The 21529-nt window shown below is 43.3% G+C and overlaps 1 protein-coding gene across 1 annotated transcript; it reads right to left on the reverse strand.

Moving 5' to 3' along the window:
• Window positions 1–550: 550 nt before the first annotated feature.
• On the reverse strand, window positions 551–14870 carry LOC136488902 (carotene epsilon-monooxygenase, chloroplastic-like). Its single transcript, XM_066485676.1, has 7 exons — window positions 14832–14870; window positions 14359–14772; window positions 13215–13511; window positions 12896–13093; window positions 11961–12024; window positions 7028–7440; window positions 551–586 (listed from the first exon to the last, which is right to left on the reverse strand). Exons 1-7 carry the CDS (start codon window positions 14868–14870, stop codon window positions 551–553), a joined length of 1461 nt encoding a protein of 486 aa, XP_066341773.1.
• Window positions 14871–21529: the final 6659 nt, after the last annotated feature.

A 21529-nucleotide genomic window follows, 5' to 3' on the forward strand; every position in this document is an offset into this window, starting at 1 on the left:
AGGATCCTTGAGCAAGAATAATCCTTCATATTCTTACATAGAACACATGGGCAGCATATGAAACCATTCCACGTGTTTGCCTTGGCCATATTTAAGAAATCATGCTTGACCCTAATGAACTCTGGGGAGCGGCGGTCAGTGTTGTACATCTATTGTTGGTTCATCTGCATTACATGACGTACACCATATCAAAAACTTGTAATAACCCATATTATACAACATGCATGATTAGTAGTTAATTAAAAGATCCAAAATATCAATCAATCAACATGATTAATTAATATCCTATACCACACAGCTGTTTCACTCTCAAACATTAATTTATTAAAGCCTTGATACAATGTAGACAATCTCAAATAGCACTAAACAAACTAAACCTACAATGCACTTCAGCAGAATAAGGATTTTGCGACCTTGATACAATGTAGACAATCTGTGTATGATCATTCTTCTACTGGTTCACTGCCTCATCATACACAGATGCACTCTCATCAACCGCCTCAGTCTCCTTTGCAAGAGATTTTTGGACGTGCACAACATACTCTTCCCTCTAGTACCAACCATCACATGATCCAGTGCCATCCCACTGAAATTACAACAACAAATCAAGAACTTTAATCAAAATCATCACGAGAAATGGCTACAAACCATAACAAAACATGACAAAAAATAACTCATTTCGCTATCCGAACACGTGTAGAAGATGCTCCCTTGGTTAATACCCTTCTTCTTCACCCTATAATCCCTCACAGTCTTCTGCCCACACTTGCCGCACGCAATGAGCGGGAGGTCCGGCCTCAGTCGCTTAGGGACCCTATGCGAGGCCGAGGACCCAAAAGCAGTTGCCATCTATGACTCTCTATACTAATTTTCATCAAGTACTATAAATTTCTCATTTTGTGAACCATGAAATTAAATGAGCTATATACTAGCAAAGAAAGGTGGATACTCATTTAATTTTGATTAGCTACTTTAAGCTTTCTTCAACTACATTTGCAAACTATCAAGTGAGTTTGAGCTCAAATGGTGTTTAAATCCAAAAAAATCTACCATTCTTTCTAATGTAAAAAACCTTAAATTTCTCTATTTCTAAACCATGAAATGAGGCAATGAAAGGTGCATACTAGTTTTGATGAGCTACTATAAGATTCCTTCATCTACATATGTAAACTATCAAGTGATTTTGAGCTCAAATGGCATATAAATAAAAAATATCCACCATTATTCTCAATCTAGAAAACCACAAATTTCTCTATCTCTACACCATGAAATGAGCCATGCTAGTGATGAAACATGAGAGGATGAAGTTGGTAACCTTTAGAACCAAAGAATGGATGGAGGAATCGAATGAAGTCTTGAAATGGTAGCCAGCGATGAGCAAGAACAGAGGAGACGAGCAAGAACAGAGAGCTTCAAATAGCTCGGGCTGGGGGAGGAAGAAGGAGAGTATATAGCCCAGGACCTGTAGTCTCGGTTTGTGGTTCAAACCTGGACTACAGATGGACTTCTATTCCCAGTTGGAGCCACCAACTAGGATTAAAGGTTTAGTCACGGCTAGTACCTCCAATCGGGACTAGAGGATGAACTTTAGTCCCGGTTTGAGCCATCAACCAGGACTAAAGGTCCCACTTTAGTTCCGATTGAGGACTCCAACGAGGGCTAATCATATCTTTAGTCTCAGGCTTAAAAATGACCGGGATTAAAGCCCAAAACCAAAAGTCTGTTCTCTGCTAGTCAATGACATTCAGCTTGGTCTTTCATTTGGGCCATGGCTTGAGAATGCTAGCTTATTATGGACTAGTGCATGACATTTAGCTTGGTCTTTCATTTGGGCTGTGGCCTATGAATGATGGCTTATTATGGAGCACTAGTTTGCAGCTAGCTCGCAGCTGGAGTGTGGGTGCATATGTACAATTATACTTTTGAAATCCTTGAACTAGCCCCTCTTTTGGAGAGCTCCAGCTTCTAAAAGCAACTCGAGAGCACCGGCGCTCCACTATAGAGTAGCTCTACCATGGATCTGGGCTCAAAGGGACCTATTTAGGAGATCTCCACCGTAGATCTGAATTCATATGCAATTCTAAAGATTATTCAGGGGCCAAAATAAGAAAAGAACAAGAATATCGGGTGGGCGCAGCAGACGGCCAAGGCCGAACGCAGAACACCAGTGCGTCCATGACCTGACGCATGGAAAATGGCCAGCCGTAGTGGCCCAGTGGCCGTCTGTCGTAGGGAAGGCATGGCCGGTGCAGCAGAGCCAAGCATGGAAAGCTGGCATGTTCGTGGCTAGACACGAGGAAGATGGGCAGGCGCATTGGAGTCAGGCACAGTGGCCGGCTAGGCACGACGTAGACAGCTAGGCTCATTGGGGTCGGGTGCAGCGGCTAAACTGGTGCGGGAAGGCGGCCACTATAGCAGGGCGGGCACAAAATGTCGACGAGTCGAGTTAGGGCAGATCTGGGGAGAAGGAATGTCAGAAAAAAAAACAAGTTGGTACATGGGATTGGAGTGTGTAAAGCACTGGCAAGAGGGATAATCTCTCTTAACCACATAAAATAGGAGTTTTTAGAAGACTCCTTGAGGCACTCCATGTCAAGATCAAAATGATCATCTAGGGTTAGGTCTAGCGGGTTCTCTTTACTGTGAATGTGATATTGAGAGAAGAGATACAGAGAGGAATAGAAGAAGAACGTGTTGAACCTAACACCATAGAGGGAGATGGTCCAAAAGCCGCCATCCTATTCGTCGGTGAAGTCTGCGCATGGGCAGCAACATTTGGGGAAGAGGTCAATGAAGTTGTCGACATCGGTGGAGCGAGGTGGCGCGGCTGGTGGCTTCCCATCACTGGCTGCGCCCCTCTCTGATCGGGATTAGGGTTTAGGTTTTGGTGGGGAGCTCGGCTCATGGTAAACCTCGTCCTCAGAGCCACTGGCCCCCACCTCTATATATAGCGCAGTGTGATAGGGGCCTTTCAGCCATAGTGGGCTGGGCGCCCCCGATCAGGGCGTGGATCAAATGCCCAACTAGGCCGTTGGGCCCAGTTTGGGATTAGAGATCAATCTAACAATCTCCCCCTTGATCTCCTACCATCTTTCAATTTCATATCATTTACTTTTGTTCATTCCATTATAGATTAGCGCATAGAGCATGTTTCATCATCACGGTCAATTGTTGATAGATTTAACAACTACAACACACCACTCTGTTCTGAAATAGATACTTAACTTTGGGCCTTCTTTTGTCCAGGAATTATAGGCTTTCCCTTAAACCCATGCCGGCTACATGTTCTCTGAACACGTTGGGTGGTAAGCCTTTTGTAAGCGGATCCGCGAGCATCTTTTTGGTACTTATATGCTCAAGACTTATGACATGATCCCAGACTTTATCTTTCACAACATAATACTTTATGTCAATGTGTTTGGCAGCACCACTTTACTTATTGTTGTGAGCATACTGTACTATCGGATTATTATCACAGTATAACTTAAGTGGTCAATAGATGTCGTCAACCACCTTCAAACCGGGTATGAACTTCTTTAGCCAGTTCACCTACCCCATTGCCTCATAACACGCTACAAACTCGACATACATTATGGACGATGTAGTGATGGTTAGCTTTGAGCTTTTCCATGAAACAGCTCCCCCTGCGAGAGTGAATACATATCCAGACGTGGATTTTCTATCATCTCCCGCATAATTAGAATATGAATATCCCACTATATGGAGTGAATCTGATCTTCTATACGTCATCATGAGGCTTTTCATTCCTTGCAAATAACACAAGACTTTCTTTACTAATTTCCAGTGTTTTGTTCTAGGATTGCTCTGGAATCTACCAAGTAACCCGATAACAAATGCCAAGTCAGGGCGCGTACATACTTGAGCATATTGCAAGCTTCCGACAGCTAAAGCATATGGAACCGTTTTCATTTGATCGATCTCATACTGATTCCTGGGGCATTGAAAATCCCCATATCTGTCGCCCTTGACTATAGGAGCAGGTGAGGGACTACATTTGTGCATATTGAATTTCTTTAAGATCTTTTCTATGTATGCCTTTTGTGACAGTCCTAATACCCCTTTACTTCTATCTTGGTGAATCTTGATCCCTAGAATGAACGAAGCTTCACCAAGATCTTTCATATCAAATTTTGAGGACAAAAACTTCTTTGTCTCTAGTAGTGAACTGACATCACTACTAGCAAGTAAGATATCATCCACATATAGGACAAGGAAGATAAACTTCCCATTCTTAAACTTTGCATAGACACAATTGTCCTCTACATTCTCTTTAAACCCAAAATTCCTTATTGTCTGATCAAACTTCAAGTACCACTGTCTTGAAGCTTGTTTTAATCCATAAATGGATTTCTTTAGGTGGCATCCCATTAGTTTTTTTCTTCCATGACAAAACCTTTCGGTTGTGCCATGTAAACATTTTCCTCCAAGTCCCCATTGAGAAATGTCATCTTTACATCCATCTGATGTAATTCAAAATCGTAATGTGCCACTAATGCCATTATGATTCTGAAGGAATCCTTACATGAGACTGGAGAAAAGGTCTCATTGTAATCAATCCCTTCTCTTTGCGTAAAGCCTTTTACCACAAGTCATGCTTTATATCTCTCTATATACCCTTGAGAGTCAAGTTTTGTTTTGTAGACCCATTTATAGCCTACTATTTTGGCTCCTTTAGGAATTATTTCCAAGTCCCAAACTTTATTGGCATTCATAGATTTCATTTTATCTTCCATGGCCTCAAGCCACTTTGATGAATGATCACTTCTCATGGCTTCTTCAAATGAGGTGGGATCATCCTCCATTTGAAATTCCTCAGTGTTGTATACTTCATAGTCAGTAGGAATAGCTAATTTGCTAACTCTTTGAGACCTTCTAGGGGCATCCACATTTGGCACATCTTCTGTTTGAGAGTGATGTTGCTCCCCCTCATGTGTGGCAATAGGTTCTATAGGATCCTGAAGAACAGGTTCCTCATCGTCATTCATTATTGCCACAGGTGGAATAACAAATAGGTGCTGGCACCATAATATCTTGCATTATCGGTGCAGCGACAATAGGTAGTGAGAAAAATGGCTCATGAATCATCGGAGTGGGCGCATACACCCGCTTTTCTTCAAGGTCAATTTCTCGAGCTACCATGCTCCCCCTCATCATTTCATCCTCTAGGAAGACAACGTGTCTCGTTTCCACAAACTTTGTATGTCTGTCCAGATAGTAGAAACGAAAACCTTTTGACTTTTCTGGGTAGCTAATGAAATGGCAACTTACTATTTTGGGATCTAGCTTCCCAATGTTTGGGTTAAATACTTTAGCCTCAGCAGGACTCCCCCACACACGTAAGTGGTTTAGTGAGGGTACTCTTTCTGTCCACAACTCATATGGTGTTTTGGGCATCGACTTACTTGGTACTCTATTGAGAATATGAATGGCGGTTTTTAACGCCTCCATCCACAGGCTCAGCGGTAAGGTAGAGTAACTTATCATACTACACACCATATCCATCAGGGTACGATTGCGTCTTTCAGCTACTCCATTCTGCTTAGGTTCGCCCGGTGTAGAATACTGGGCTACTATGCCATTCTCCTATAAGAACCTTATAAAAGGTCCAGGAACTTGGCCATATGGGGTATGCCGACCGTAGTACTCCCCCACGGTCAGATCTGACTATCTTAATCTTTAAATTGTGTTGGTTTTCAACTTCTGCCTTAAATATCTTAAATTTATTCAATGCTTCTGTTCTTTCTTTGATTGGATAAATGTAGCCATAACGGGAGTAATCATGTGTGAATGTTATGAATGAATCATAACCATCCACACTCTTTATAGGAAACGGACCACAGATGTCTGTGTGAATAATCTGTAAAATTCCAGCGCTTCGTTTGGCATCTTTCTCAATTTTCTTTACATACTTTCCTTTTATGCATTCTCTGCATTGTTCCAAATCTGAGAACTCTAATGGAGGAAGAATATCATTCTTAACTAGTCTTTCTATTCTCCCCCTTGAAATATGGCCTAAACGACAGTGTCATAATTTCGACGACGTATCATGAGCTCTCTTTTATTTTCTATTTATATCCGCAGATGAGGATACATTCTCATTATCGCACGCAACATTCTCATCATCGCATACAACATTCACATCATCACGTAGTGATAACAAATAAAGCTTATTTTGTAAGATAGCAAGACCAACACATACATTATTAAATGTTATCTTATATTTGCCATTTCCAAAATGGCAATCATATCCATCATTGTCCAAGCATGAAACACTAATCAAGTTTCTCTGTAAAGAGGGAACATAAAGTACATCTCTAAGTAAAAGTGTAAAGCCATCAGCAAGCTCTAGACAAAGATCACCAACGGCTTCAACATCTGCTCAGACTCCATTTGCAACTTTAACGTGTCTTTCTCTTCTTTGTGTAGTCCTCGTCGAATAGAATCCCTGTAAGGAATTAGCAACATGAACAGTTGCACCTGAGTCAATCCACCAAGTAGATTTCGAATATTGTACATACAGGGATTCATTTATGAACGTAATAATGTTCTCATCTTTCTTTGCCATGATCATCTTTAAGTAAACGGGACAATCTTTCTTATAATGTCCCGTCTTCTTGCAATAGAGACACTGGTCTTTCTCTACTGTGAACTTGTTCTGCTAAGACTGATGCAGCATGGGACCCTTTCCCTTTGACTTTGAGGAGTTAGCATTATTATTCTTTTTCTTGTTGTCTTTCACATAATTGGCAGTGCCACCATTGGCAGCTTTCATTCTCTCCTCCTCTTGCACACACATAGCCATGAGCCTCTCTAAGTCCCACTTCTCGGGCTATATGTTGTAGTTGACAACAAAAGTGTCAAATTCCTTTAGCAAGGAAGCAAAAATCAGATGGATAAGAAACTCTTCCTTGAGAGCCAGATACATTGGTTTTAGCTTGGATGCCAAATTGCTCATCCTTAGTATGTGCTCTCTTATGCCACCTTTTTCAGAGTACCTCTCTGTCACCAGCTGCTTTATCAGCTGGGTAGCATCTGTCTTTGAAGAGCCAGTGAACTGACTCTTTATTCTATCCAGGTACTTGGTGACTGTGTCACACTCTAGGATTGGGCCCATAATTGCAGGCTCAATCATGTTCTTTATCACAGCTAAACATTTCTTGTTGACAGTGACCCACCTCCTATGCTCAAGGACATAGGACATCATTTGGGATTCAAAATCCCTCTCTCTAGTTGCCCAAGCGGCATCAGCCTCGTTTGTCTCCCTCACCGGTGCCACAGGCTCAGTGGGACACGGTGAGGTGACTACCCAGTCCACCTCAGCCAAGATGAAGGCCAGGTCAATCTTTTTCCTCCACTCCGTGTAGTTGTCACCTTTGAGAGTGGGGATCTCTTTGATACAACCCATCAAGTTGTATCCGCCTGAAAACACAATTCATATAGAGTGAGAACATAAATAATAACAACAATTGCATGCCTTGATTTCAAAGTTGGTCAAAATTAAAACATACAATTGTTTATATATTAAATATACATCACCGTTGGGCATAAATAAAAATAATGCATAAAATTATTAAAATTACGATATTGTTATTAAAAACATTGGTCAAAAAATAACAACATCATAATCATGTCAAAATCTTTTTTTCTCCAATTAAATATCACGCTGGTTCAAAATAACTAGAGAATAAACTATTTTTTAGCAGCAGAAAACGTAAAAAAAATATCTATTTTTCAGAAGCATTTCTCTGTAATTTCTCTATTCTCTGAAAATTTATCCTGATGGTTTAAAATTTAACAGAGAATTAAAACAAAATTCATCAAATTCACTTCTAAAAATAATAAAACAAAAATTACTCTTCTATTCATTTTGGCCCGGCCGGTGGAGTGCGGCCCGCGTCCCAGCTGGCTGCACCAGCGCGCGGCCCAGCAGCACAGCGCAGTGCCCAGCAACGGCTCATGGCCGAGTCAGCGCGCGGCTCGCTCCCCGTGCCCAGGCCGCAACCAAGGCCTGGGCCAGGAAAGCGGCCCATCTCGGCACCCCGCCGCGCCCCGCGTCAATCTGAGCCGTCCGACTCGATCCGACGGCCGTCCGTCCATCTCGCGCAAACAAAACGGCGACGACGGCCTCCCCAAAACCCTAACCCCATTTCCCTTTCTCTTGTTTTCTCTGGCACGCCGCACGCTGCATGGAGGCAGCCAAAGCGGCCATCGGCGCCGGTGAGGAGGACGCCGCCGGTCCAGTGAGCCGAAGCTCGCCCCCGCGTCGGGTCTCCTCCCTCCTCTCTTTCTCTTCCCCTCCTCCTATCTCTATTGCGCCAAAACACAGAGAAGCAGCGGCTGGCTCCACGGTCGGACGGAGGAGGTGGTGGCGGCGGCGCCGCGGGCCCTCTCATCGGCTTGCGTGCTCCCCGGAGGGAGAGCGCGTTGCCGTTGAGCGGCCCCGTGTCGGCGCCCTGAGACCGCGCGCGTGTCGCGGTGACGAGCAGACGAGCGGCGGCTCTGTTCTTTTCTTGCCGCACGCCGACAAAGACGGCGGTGCAGCACCTTTCCCCGTGCGGTGGCGGTGGTGACCAGTAGTTGAGTGACGCCCGCCACCCCCCGGTCTCTTTTCATTTTCTTTTACCCGGTTAGGGTTAGAAATTTTGGATCAAAACTAGGGTTAGGGATTCGATTTCACCGTGTTTTTCGTTCACCCGATCTAGATCTAAAAGCCCTAGAAGACCTGGCTCTGGTACCATTGTTGAGATCGAAATGATCATCTAGGGTTAGGTCTAGCGGGTTCTCTTTACTGTGAATGCGATATCGAGAGTAGAGAGATAGAGAGGAATAGAAGAAGAACGTGTTGAACCTGACACCGCAAAGGGAGATGGTCCAGAAGCCGTCATCTCGTTCGCCGGTGAAGTCTGCGCATGGGCAGCGACGTTCGGGGAAGAGGTCAATGGAGTCGTCGACGTCGATGGAACGGGGCGGCGCGGCTGGTGGCTTCCCGTCACTGGCTGCGCCCCTCTCCGATCGGGATTAGGGTTTAGGTTTCGGTGGGGAGCTCGGCTCACGGTAAACCTCGTCCTCAGAGCCGCCGGCCCCCACCTCTATATATAGCGCAGTGTGACAAGGACCCTCCAGCTATAGTAGGCTGGGCGCCCCCGATCAGGCGACGAATCAAAGGCCCAACTGGGCCGTTGGGCCCAGTTTGGGATTAGAGATCAATCTAACACTCCATTGATTTTATAGATTTAAGAGCTAGATATTATAATTTGTCTTTTTTCACCATTATAGTTTGTCTTTTTTCACCATTTCCTTGTAAACTTTGCTATAGAGATTTGTCGCAGGGATACATCATGTGCATCCTTGTCTCCCTACAACTAAGTTGCAATGCTGTGGTTTTGACCACGATAACCTGAAGAGGCATACGGATGACGATGAAACGGGAAGAGCGAGGAAGCAAAAGCGGGGGAAATGACGGCTGAGGGTCCGCAAGAGCGAGGGCGACGGGACCGATATAATATGGATGGACATGTAGTTCATTAAGGAGAGATTTTGATCTATGGAATCTACATTTTCTATTAGTGGCGGTACTACCATGATACCTTGTCTCTCTCAACCCTTTGAGCCAATTAACACATGAGACTATCCCTCTCGTTGAACTTTCTTATGCCCCCAAGGCCGCAGTGAGTTTCTACATAGTTTCGATGTTCAAATCAACATACCTTTTTACAGATCACACTTGAACTTTTTTGTAGTGGGGAGATGCTGCCAGCAGTGAGTGAAGAAAGGGGCTATACTAACCACGTATATTCTGCAATGACTATCGCTATAGCATATCACCAAGTATTAAAAATAACTCTGTGGGTTGAGATAAGTATAATATCACGGTACATCGTGCTAGCTAGATAATTATTTTAATTTGTCTAGTGTATTTCAAGTTATAACAATAAGGTCAATCTCAGTGGAAATTTTATATCCTAGTTTTCAAGACACTTATATGGTAAAAGCAATGCGGATAAATTTCATCTCCATGAAAACTCATTTATTTCGTCCCATGGAATTTTCATCATGTCTTTCTTTATTTATACTATGGCCCTGTTTGATGTTGGTTTTAGCTTATTTTGGCAATAATTAGCTTATAAGCTGTACCAAATAGACCCTATGTCGATGAGCTTAGTCCATGAATTTTTTATGAAACCCGTACCGAGACTTGGCTAAGTTATGTTTCACTGACCCAGTTTACCCCTCTCCTTTTTGGTTCGAAGATTTAAGTTCCTTACGGTCCCTGACCATCTTCATAATAAAGTTAGCCACCTTTCCTCAAGAGTCATCAGTGAGGCGGCTCAACGGCCAGTAATGACTTTTGGTCTCGTACTGTTGCATGTTTTTCACATAGTGAAAAAGGTGTAAGGTCGTAGAAGCCAGAGTTCACTAGTAGTGAATAATTTCAACTCAAATGCACATGCATGTCAATGTCATAGAGATGCTTCATACTAGTAAACAACATGCATGTGAACAATTATTACACGGTAAATTTGCGTTTACAGATCAATCAGCAAAGGCACGCAACGCAAGCAGGTTAGTTAAGCAAGTACACGTCGAACTGGACGACTCCGCCGCGGCCAAGGTCGTAGTCGTAGTTCCTGGTGAGCACATACCCGCGCGCTAACCGGAAACGCCCGGTGCCGCCGACGACCACCGACTCGCGCACCTTCTCCTCCACGTCGATGCGGCAGCTCACCGTGACGGAGCTACCACGGTGCTCGCCGGCCTCCAGGACCAGGTGCATCGTCACCTGCGACACGAAGCCGCCCTCGGACACGCGCACGCCGAACCCCTGCGCGGTGCCCACGCGTGCGCTGTCGAAAGAGGGCTTCTCCGTCAGCGCGTTGTTTCAGCACCACAATGTCCCCGAACTGACGACGACGCTGCGCCGACAACGGCGACGACTCGTCGGCCGCCGTGTCGCCGTCATCGTCACTCGACCAGGTGGGTGGCAGCAGGGAGCAGCCGGACACGACGCCACTATTACACATATCTTTTTACAGTGGCGGCTAGTGAAGCTTTGTAGAAGCAGCTCGAGCAGCTGCCCCTACCATACCGTCTCTACAGCATTTGTAGAGACGGTTTTCAGACCGTCCTTACAAATCGATTTGTAGAGACAACTGGTGTTATCAGCCGCCCCTACAAATCGATATGTAGCCACCTCTACAAAATCGATTAAAATCAAACTAATCCAAATCCAATAGGAATCAAATCAAGATATACAATTGATAACAATATGCTGCATAGAACTTGATAACAATATGCTGCATAGAACTTGATATGGAATCCAGTTCCATATAAAAGGGAATTCTATATATCGGATTAAATAATGAATCTAACTTAGGAATAAAAAAATCCCATATACATTTGTTTCTTCTATTTTGTTTGCGTATTTTCTCATTTTCTATTAAATCCAATTCTAAAATCATTCATTAGAAAGCCACACAAAAGATGACTGTCCCCTATAATACCTATTTATAGAGACAGTTTTAGACTGAACCGTCCTTATAGTATATTTTTTCACCAAAAAAAATTTAAATTTAGAATTCATATTCGACCCGAAAACACACACACACACACACACACATATATATATATATATATATATATATATATATATATATATATATATATATATATAATTCAAATCTGACCACAAGCACAAGAGCACAAGGTGTTGGTACTAAGAATTTTTATATAAATGAACGTTACAAGTATGTATACAAACATATAAGCTAATGAGGATTGTCGATCTACTTCATCTTGAGCTCTCCTCAGTGTAGCCGGATCCTTCAGAGCAGTCAAACATATTAAAGTGACATTTTAAGTAATGCATTATTTGTCACTTTGGTTGATAGATGGTTACTGCGAGCAATATAGCACTATAGGAGTACTTGTACACTGCTTACCTGTTGTTTCATGACCAGCAACTAACATTGACAAGAGATCATCACGTAATTGTACACTGCTTACCTGGAGAACCAAAAGGCGTGTCAACTAAAGCAGTCAAACTTGCAATAAACAAAATGCATGTCGTGTAAAATGGTGAAATGGAGCCCTATATGAAACTGCACGCAAACCGAGCATGAGAAGTTTAGCAACAGAAGCACAAAAAGATCTTGGGTTGTCGAACTTCAGCAAAACTTGGCATAGAGCATGACTCACAAGGAACAGAATGTTCTCTCTTAGTAGTGAAATGATATGCAAATCTTTTGCGTGCTAGAGGAAAGAAAAACAAGAACAGAGATATGATTTTTTATAGAATTTTTCAGTCTTTTGTCACAGCTTTTCATAAATCAATGGAAAAGAAAGGACCAAATACTCCTAGCAATCCCCTTTATACACAAGCATAATGTGCCGCTTCTAGTAGGTAAAACCTCATCATCTAAACTTATAGAAAGAAACAGAAGATACAGACTTTAAGTGCACATTCAGAGGGGGGGAAAGGTGATACACTAAAGCTGCACTGTTTTTCATTTAGATGTATGCAGTAATATGTTCTATGCTAAACATATCCTTTTTCCTGAAGATATTTTAAGCTGAATGACACCAGGTTACAAACTGCAAGCCCAACCAATAATTGTCCCTCCGGGCAAGGCAACAGAGCTAATAAAGCAACATTTATGAGCTGGGCAAACAAATCCATGGTTTTAAATTTTCATGGACCAGCAGAAGGATAAATCAATAATCAAAGCCATCATCAGGCAAATGTTATGGAGCATCAACAGCAGTACATGCCAAATTATTTTCATGATGAGCAAGTAGCTTCATATAAGTAGAAATTGTGGAAATTAAAGGTAAAAGAAGCAAAATATTGTAAAAAAAAATGGAATACGTTAATCACCTCATCTCGGCTAGCAAGTAGGAAGCGTAGAATGCTAGGATCCCCCTCATTTACATATTCCTCACCCTCAATCTGTTCATTTTCAGCTTCCACTATTTCTTTACACTTCATAATCAGCTCTTCAACAGTGTTTCTTATAATCCTAACTGCATTCTCTGCTTTTATCTGTCTTGGAATTATCTTGCACAAGAAATCAATCTGTGACAAATAAACAAGGATCATATCAAACATTGGTCAGGTGATTTTTCCTTTCGGCCAGTGAACTAGGAAACATAGGTGAGATTAAAAGTTAGAAGAATGGAGTGAAAGAGGAGCCAACTTTCCAGTATGGCAAAAGATCTGTAGAACGAAGCTCTGCTTCTTTGAGTGCAGTATAAACAGCATCAATGACAGGACTATCTGTTGTGAGGGAATCAAAATTGTAGTTGAACAGTGACAAACCAATCACATCCAATGTCAACTGAGAAAACCTCGCTTCCATATTGACAGGTTGCTCACTCAAAGCATATGGCTCAAGTTTCTCTATTAATCTCTCAGCACATTTACAAAATACCTTTTCCATGATAATAGACAGAAATCTTTTGTGCAGGGAAGGCACAACAGCTCTGCGTCTCACCTAAAAAAACATACCAGCTTTGGAGTGAGATTAAGGATTAACTTACAGTCCAATTAAATTTAGCTCCAAACTACATTGGTGCCGCAAATATGCAAGACATAGCTGCAGCAAGAGAAGAGATACAACCCTACTAATTTCTTGCACTACTACCACCATTTATCAAATATATGTCAGCCAGCTTTTTACATTATTGAACATCATGAGGAACTGACTAGCTCTCCGCATCCACTCCCACTGGCGCAAATTCAAACGGTCTTCAACCTAAACCGTTTATAAATCATGCTGGTTCAACCTGCAGACAAGTTAAACCAAGTAACCTCGCTTCTGCTGGTCTGGTTTGGTTTGGGTGCCGTTTAGCTGGTCAATCCAAACTATGAACAGGTCTACTGACATACAATTGTTCTAGCCCGTTACAGAGCCTTAGGCTATCCGCACTCGTCGACCTCTATTTCCATCTCTAAAAAGGAATATTCTATCCTAGTCATCGAGATTCTCTACTCTATCTTTATTTTTCCCGCACCCGTGTTATCTCTATCCCATACTCTATACCAACTACTCCATATTTTATTCCCCTCCCTCCCTCTTTCTCTCTCTCCACAACACTCTCTCTCATTGCTACAGTGCGCTACAGTGTTTTAGCGGGCTGCTCTCGCGCGCGGTCTGTGGCGGTCAACTGTGCAGCCGGTACGCTCCCGGGCCGTTTACAGGCGCGCGGTGCGCACCACGCGCACGCTACCGATAGCGTACCGGCAGCTTTAGCGCTGCCCGGTGCGGACAGCCTTACGACTGTGATAGGTCATTCCATTCGCTAAACAATGACAATAGTGGCAAGAGAGACAGAACGAACCGTCCATAGGTCGCCCTCTGTGATGGCGAAGCCGGAGCCGAAGAGGAACTCGGAGACTTCAGCGACTAGCCCCTTCGCGTAGCGCGAGCCGTAGCCAAGCAGCACGTGCCTGGCGACGGCGGGGTCGCTAACGATGACGAAGTCCTGTGGCCCCACGGCGAGGCGGTACACGGGCCCTTCCTCGCGGAACCACTTGAAGAGCGGCAGGAAGAGCGTGCCGCCGAGGAGGTCCCGCACGTCATCGAGCTTGGCGGACGCGACGGGGATCCCCAAGTCGTCGCCGCCTCTCCGGCTCCGGCCGACGGCGCGCGAGAGAGACGTGATCCAGTCGGGGCTCGCCCACAGGGTGGCGGTGGCGGTGGAGGGCTCGTCGCCCCCGCCCCCGCCTGCGCTGCTTCCGTCGGTGGCCTCAGCCTCGTCCGCCGCCCCGGGTCAGAAGACGAGAAGGGAACGAGGGAGTGAGAGGCACCAACCAGATCTGGGTCGAGGGATGTGGAGGAGGTGCCGCCCATCCCATTTTCTTCGGCCGCCGCTACAGCGTGCGCCAGCAGCGCCGGGCCGCCATGTGCCCATCTCCTCGTCTTCGGCCGCCGCCACTGTCGTCTATCGCGAACGCTAGGGTTTAGGGTTTTGGCGAGAGGGAGAGGAAAGGCGCAATCGAGGGTGGAGTAGAGAAGGGGGAGGGATGATGGAGAGAGGGTGGCGGGAGAGACGAGAAAGAGATGTGGACTGGCAGAGACGGAGGCGGCAGCGGTGGTGGGCTGGCAGGCCGACGGCGGAGACGAGAGATGGGGAAGACGAGAAGATAGAGGGAGGAGACGAGAGAGTGATTTGGGGTGGAGGGGGGGTGCGGGTGGGCGACTGGGGGCTCAACACGGACGCGGACTCGAGCCATCTCTGTTATGTCATTTGTAGCGGTTGCGGTATCCGAGTCCGAGCATGTCACTGTAGTGGCGGCTCCAATAGTAGCCGTTCCTAAAAAAATACCGTATTACTACGAACTGTTTTCACGTAGTGCGCGCAAGGCGGTCAGGCGTGGGCCGGTGTACTCGTCGTGCATGTAGAAGTGAAGGTGCGTGGGAGTAGCAGCTCCGCTGTTGCCGCTGTTGGTCTCGTATCTGTGGGTATACACGGACACGGAGGTGGCCAAGAGGAAGAAGAAGGCACCGCCACCGAGGAAGAGGGAGGAGAGGGAAGCCATGACGTTCAGCTTGGTCTTTCTTTTGTGCTGTGGCCTGTGTATGCTGGCTTATTACGGAGTACTAGTTTGCAGCAAGCTCGCATCTGGAGTGTGGGCGTAGATGTACAATTTATACTTTTCCTTGACCTAGCGCCTCTTTTGGAGACCTCCATCTTCTAAATGCAATTCTAGAGCACAAGTGCTCCACCGCGGAGCAGCTCTACCATGAATCTGGGCTCTAAGGAACCTATTTAGGAGACCTCCACTGTAGATCTGAATTCATCTGCAATTCTATAGATTATTCAGGGGCCAAAATAAGAAAAGGACAAGAATATCGGACGAGGCGGCGCAGCGAACGGCTACGGCCGAATGGGGAACGCATGACCGGACGATGGGAAAATGGTCGTGCACAGCGGCCCAGTGGCCGCCTATCGCGGGGAAGATATGCACCATGTTCGCTTATTGGTTTCAACCAGGCTTATTCAACCAGCCAACAGTGTTTTCCTCTCACAACAAACCAGCACCAGCCAGCTCAAACCAGCCTAGAAACCGACCAGCGAACACGCCAATGGCCGGTGCATAGAACGTTGACACATTCATGGGCAGGTGTAGTGGGGTCAGGCACAGCGGCCGGCTAGGCACGACATAGACAGTCGGACGCATTGGGGTTGGACGTAGCGGCCAACCTGGCACGGGAAGGCAACCGGCGTAGCTGGGCGGGCACGAAATGTTGATGTGTCGAGGTGGGGCAGATCATGGGAGAAGAAATATGAGACAAAAAGAAAATGAGCCGGTACATGGGATTGGGGTGTGTAAAGCAGTGGCAAGGGGGGTAATATCGCTTAACCCCATGAAATAGGAGTTTTTAGAGGACTCCTTGAGGAACTCCATATATTTTATAGATTTAAAAGCTAAATCCATATTTTGGTAAATCTATAGTTGATGGAGCTGAGGTGTTTAGCTAAAATTTTTAAAAGCGGACTGTTTTTTCCCTTATCCGTAGCTGTCCGAGAGCCTCCTTCCTCGTTATTCCCGATTGCGATGAGAAGATGCCTTCCCACCCATCACACCCGTGCACGTGCTACAATGCTGCCATCACACTCGTGCACGTGCTACAATCCTGCTGTTATCGGCTGACTTTTCAATTTCCGCTAAACATTACACGAGCGAGACTCTCACACAACAATTTTTAACTTCCCTCGTTATCAGAAACTGGTAGAGCTAATTTCCCACAATCGACCTTGAATAATATCTGTGTAGGCAGAGATTTTATTTGGCATTGCATGGCTTCACGTGGTAGGTCTGGTGGCATGATTCTAGGTATTCACTTATTAACTTTTGACATAGGAGAAATAGAGGAAGGGGAATTTTTTATTCGTTTCAAGGTTAGACATAGAGAAGATGATTTTAAGTTCAACCTGATTTCGGTGTACGGACCAGCACAGCAGGAGTATAAATCACATTTCTTATCCGAAATTGTTAGGGTATGTTCTAAAGAAGCTTTACCTATTGTTATAGGTGGCGACTTTAACATTATTCGCAGACCGGATGAGAAAAATAATGACAACTATAATGATAAATGGCCGTTCATGTTTAATGCTGTGATTGATTCCTTAAATCTCAGAGAAATAGAAATGACAGGACGAAAGTTTACTTGGGCTAACCATTTACAGAATCAAACTTTTGAGAAATTAGATAGAGTACTAGTTTGCACAGATTTAGAGGCTAAATATCCGCGTACCACCGTATATGCATTAACTAGAGAAATATCTGATCACACACCTCTACTTTTATCCACTAATAACCCATCGTCAGCTTATCAACCACAATTCAAATTTGAATTAGGTTGGTTGCTGAGAGATGGTTTCTGTGAGATGGTTAGGGATGTGTGGAACAGTGCACTAGTTGATAGCTCACCTATAGAGAGATGGCAAGCGAAGATTAGACGGCTTCGCCAGTACCTCAGAGGATGGGCAAAGAGTGTCAGTGGTGCGTACAAGAAGGAAAAGATTGCCATACTAAACAAGCTGGATGAATTAGACAAAAAGGCAGAAATTACCGCACTTAGTGAAGGGGAACTAGATTTAAAACATGTCCTAAATGAAAGGCTGGCCAAATTGCTTCGGGAGGAGGAAATCAAATGGTACCAAAGGGCTAAAGTCAAACACCTTTTAGAGTGTGATGCAAATACTAAATATTATCATTTACTAGCCAATGGTAGACACAGGAAAACTCGTATTTTTCAGCTTGAGGATGAAAATAATATAATAACTGGCGATGCTCAACTTAAAGAGCATATCACCAGCTATTATAAGAACCTGTTTGGACCTTCACCCAACTCGCACATCATGTTGGATGAGTCATAGACTGATGACATTCCTCAGGTCTCTCAGCTGGAAAATGAGCACTTGACAGATACCTTTTCCCAAGAATAGGTGAGGGCGGCAATTTTTCAAATGGAACATAATAAGGCACCTAGACCAGATGGTTTCCCTCCAGAGTTTTATCAGGTATTCTGGAACCTTATAAAAGATGATCTGATGGCTCTGTTCACGGATTTCCATCAAGGAAACCTACCTTTGAATCGCCTTAATTTTGGAACTATAATCCTCTTACCTAAAAAGAAGGATGAGAAAGTGATTCGGCAATACAGGCCAATTTGTTTGCTGAATGTATCTTTCAAAATCTTCACTAAAGTCGCAACCAATAGATTGTCTACCATTGCTCAGAAGATAATTAGACCAACATAGATGGCTTTTTTGCCAGGGAGAAACATCATGGAGGGAGCAGTAATACTCCATGAAACGATACACGAACTTCATTCCAAAAGGAAGGATGGGGTCATTTTTAAAATTGATTTTGAAAAAGCATATGATAAGGTAAATTGGAGTTTCTTACAACAAACGTTGAGAATGAAATGGTTCTCACACCAATGGTGTGAATGGGTGCAAAAATTCACACAAGGGGGTAATGTTAATATTAAGGTGAATGATCAGTTAGGGTCCTACTTCCAAACTAGAAAAGGCTTAAGGCAAGGTGACCCCATGTCGCCCATACTATTTAATATAGTGGTCGATATGCTCGCCATAATGATTGCCAGAGCAAAGGAAGCAGCGCAGGTCGAAGGGGTTATTCCTAATCTAATCCAGGATGGATTGTCTATCCTCCAATACGCAGATGACACAGTAATTTTTATGAGCCACGATGTCGAAAAGGCGGTAAATATGAAGCTTTTGCTTACCACCTTTGAACAACTATCGGGGCTTAAGATTAACTTCCACAAAAGTGAAATCTTTTGTTTTGGCAAAGCAAAAGATCATGAAGAGTTTTATTCGCAGCTGTTTGGATGTGTTATTGGAAAATACCTCTTTCGCTACATTGGTCTTCCCATGAATACAAGGAAGCTAAACAACAAAGATTGGAAGGTAATTGAGGACAGAATTGAAAAGAGACTTAGTGGATGGAAAGGAAAAATGCTTTCGGTGGGGGGCCGAATGGTTTTGATAAACTCGGTGTTGTCTAGCTTACCGATGTTCATGATGTCTTTTTTTGAACTGTCGAAAGGCGTGTTAGAAAAAATAGACTGCTTTAGATCACGTTTTTACTAGCAAAATGACCAGCACAAAAGGAAATATAGATTGGCCAAATGGGAGATATTATGTCAACCCAAAGACCAGGGTGGTTTAGGCATACAAAACTTGGATATACAAAACAAATGTTTATTAAGTAAATGGCTCTTCAAACTTTTAAATGAAGATGGTATGTGGCAGGAACTATTAAGGAACAAATACATAAAAGATAAGACTCTAGGGAGTTGTGTTAAGAAACCAACAGATTCTCATTTTTTGAAAAGTTTAATGAATGTCAAGGATGTCTTTATGGACTTTGGCTCGTTCAAAGTGTTATATGGGTCTCAAACTAGGTTCTGGATAGATACTTGGTTGGGAAATAAACCTCTCAAAGACAAATTCCCCTCGTTGTTTAATATAGTAAGAAGAAAACAAGACTCTGTGGCACAGGTTCTTAGTACAATCCCACTAAATATTTCCTTTCGACGAAATTAGTGGGGGCGAACTTAATGGCTTGGCATAGAATTGTTGCTTCTTTACAAGATATTAACCTACTTGAGCAAAGGGATATCTTTGTTTGGAGTCTAAATGCATCTGGGAACTTTACAGTCAAGTCCATGTATGCTGCGTTAATTAACAATGGGGTTAGAGTGTCACAAGATTTATGGCAAATTAAAGTACCTACAAAAATAAAAATATTTTGTGGTACCTAAAAAAAGGTGTAATTTTAACTAAGGACAACTTAGTTAGGCGTAACTGGAATGGGGACAGGCAGTGCTGCTTCTGTCACTATCCGGGGACCATACAACATCTCTTTTTAGACTGTGCTTATGCCAAATACTTATGGCGTGCTATACATATACTTTTTGGTATTGCACCCCCCCAGATATAAATGACCTTTTTATTAGATGGTCAAAGATAGCGAACCAAAAGTATAATCCATTGTTATTAACAGCAACTTCCGCACTTTGCTGGGCCATTTGGTTAACAAGGAACGAGGTGGTTTTTGACAAATGCAAACCAAAATCTTTCTTGCAGGTACTCTTCAAGGGAACGCACTGGCTTCGACAGTGGGCAAGATTGCAGCGGCATGATGATCAGCGAGATCAGCTGATCCTAGTTGGACAGCACCTAGAATCGTCAGCTCCGCAGTTTTTTTAGTTCAAATGGATGGTTATCTACAAGACGTCTTGGTTATGTTTAGTCTAAACTTTATTTTGTTTCGGTTACCAGTGTGGCTGGCGGCAAAGGTGTTGTTTTTGAAGTGTGTGTGTGCCTTTGGGCGAGACGTTGTAATAATTGGCCTGATTCTATCAGTTGATAGATGAAGCCGGGTATAAACTATCCATTATCTAAAAAAAAATCTCTAATGCAATGTAACCACAGTTCGCTTCACTATTGATCTAAATCCTTTTTTTTTAGTTAGGGAAACCTGCAACGAATTAAAGAATAACAAAAGGTATTTTCATGCTGACCCGATATATAGCAGAATTAGTTTTAACAATACTACACATAGGCTTTGTAGAGGCCACGGTAAATACTTTTGTAGAGGCGTTTACTAGAAATTAATGATTTTTAGAGGCGGATATCTAGCCTCCTCTAGAAATTGATCTCTAGAGGTGGGACGAAACTCAACCATCTCTAGAAATCAATTTGTAGAAGTGGGTCAAAACTTAGCCGCGTGTAGAAATCGTTATTTAGAATTTGTTAATCACGTAGAAAATAGCAAAAAAATGGAGAAGCCCACCGAAGAACATCCTAAACGAATACTCGTGCGTGCAACCTTGGCGGATCAAGCTCATGACATGCACCTTAAATTCAGTTGTGACTAAGCACCAAAAGTACTACAACTTTGGTTTAGGATATTTTACAATAAGAGGTATTTTAAGAAAATTTTAAAATATATAATTTCAAAATATGAAACTTACAGAATTTCTGGCGCTAAATGATTTGAAGTTAAAAATAGTCAACTACTAAGTTGAAAATCATTTCTAGTACCAAGACTTTGGTTTGTGTCTTTTCCTCATCTTAGGTCATATAAAAAATTCAATTTTAAATTTGAAAATCTAAATACTTTAAAGATATTTTTTATACTAAATATATTCAAATAAAAAAGTTATCAACTATAAAGTTGTAGATCTCTTTTTAGTACTACAACCTTGATATAAGTTTGTCTTCACCAAACTTCATTTGTAAAATTTATGAACTTTACTATGTTGAACCTATTTTTAGAGGTGGACTAAATTGTCGCCTCTAGAGATGGCTGAAATTCCCAGCCACCTCTCTGAAAATGGCATGTTTAGAGACGGTTCGTCTTTCCAACCACCTCTAAAAAATAAGATGACATTTTTAGAGGCGACTTAAAAGCTCAACTGCCTCTAATAGCCTTGTTCGTTTGAACTTATCAGCCGTGTAATAATGT

Source organism: Miscanthus floridulus, chromosome 10 (genome assembly GCF_019320115.1).
Source record: "Miscanthus floridulus cultivar M001 chromosome 10, ASM1932011v1, whole genome shotgun sequence".
In the NCBI taxonomy this organism is placed as follows: Eukaryota; Viridiplantae; Streptophyta; class Magnoliopsida; order Poales; family Poaceae; genus Miscanthus; species Miscanthus floridulus.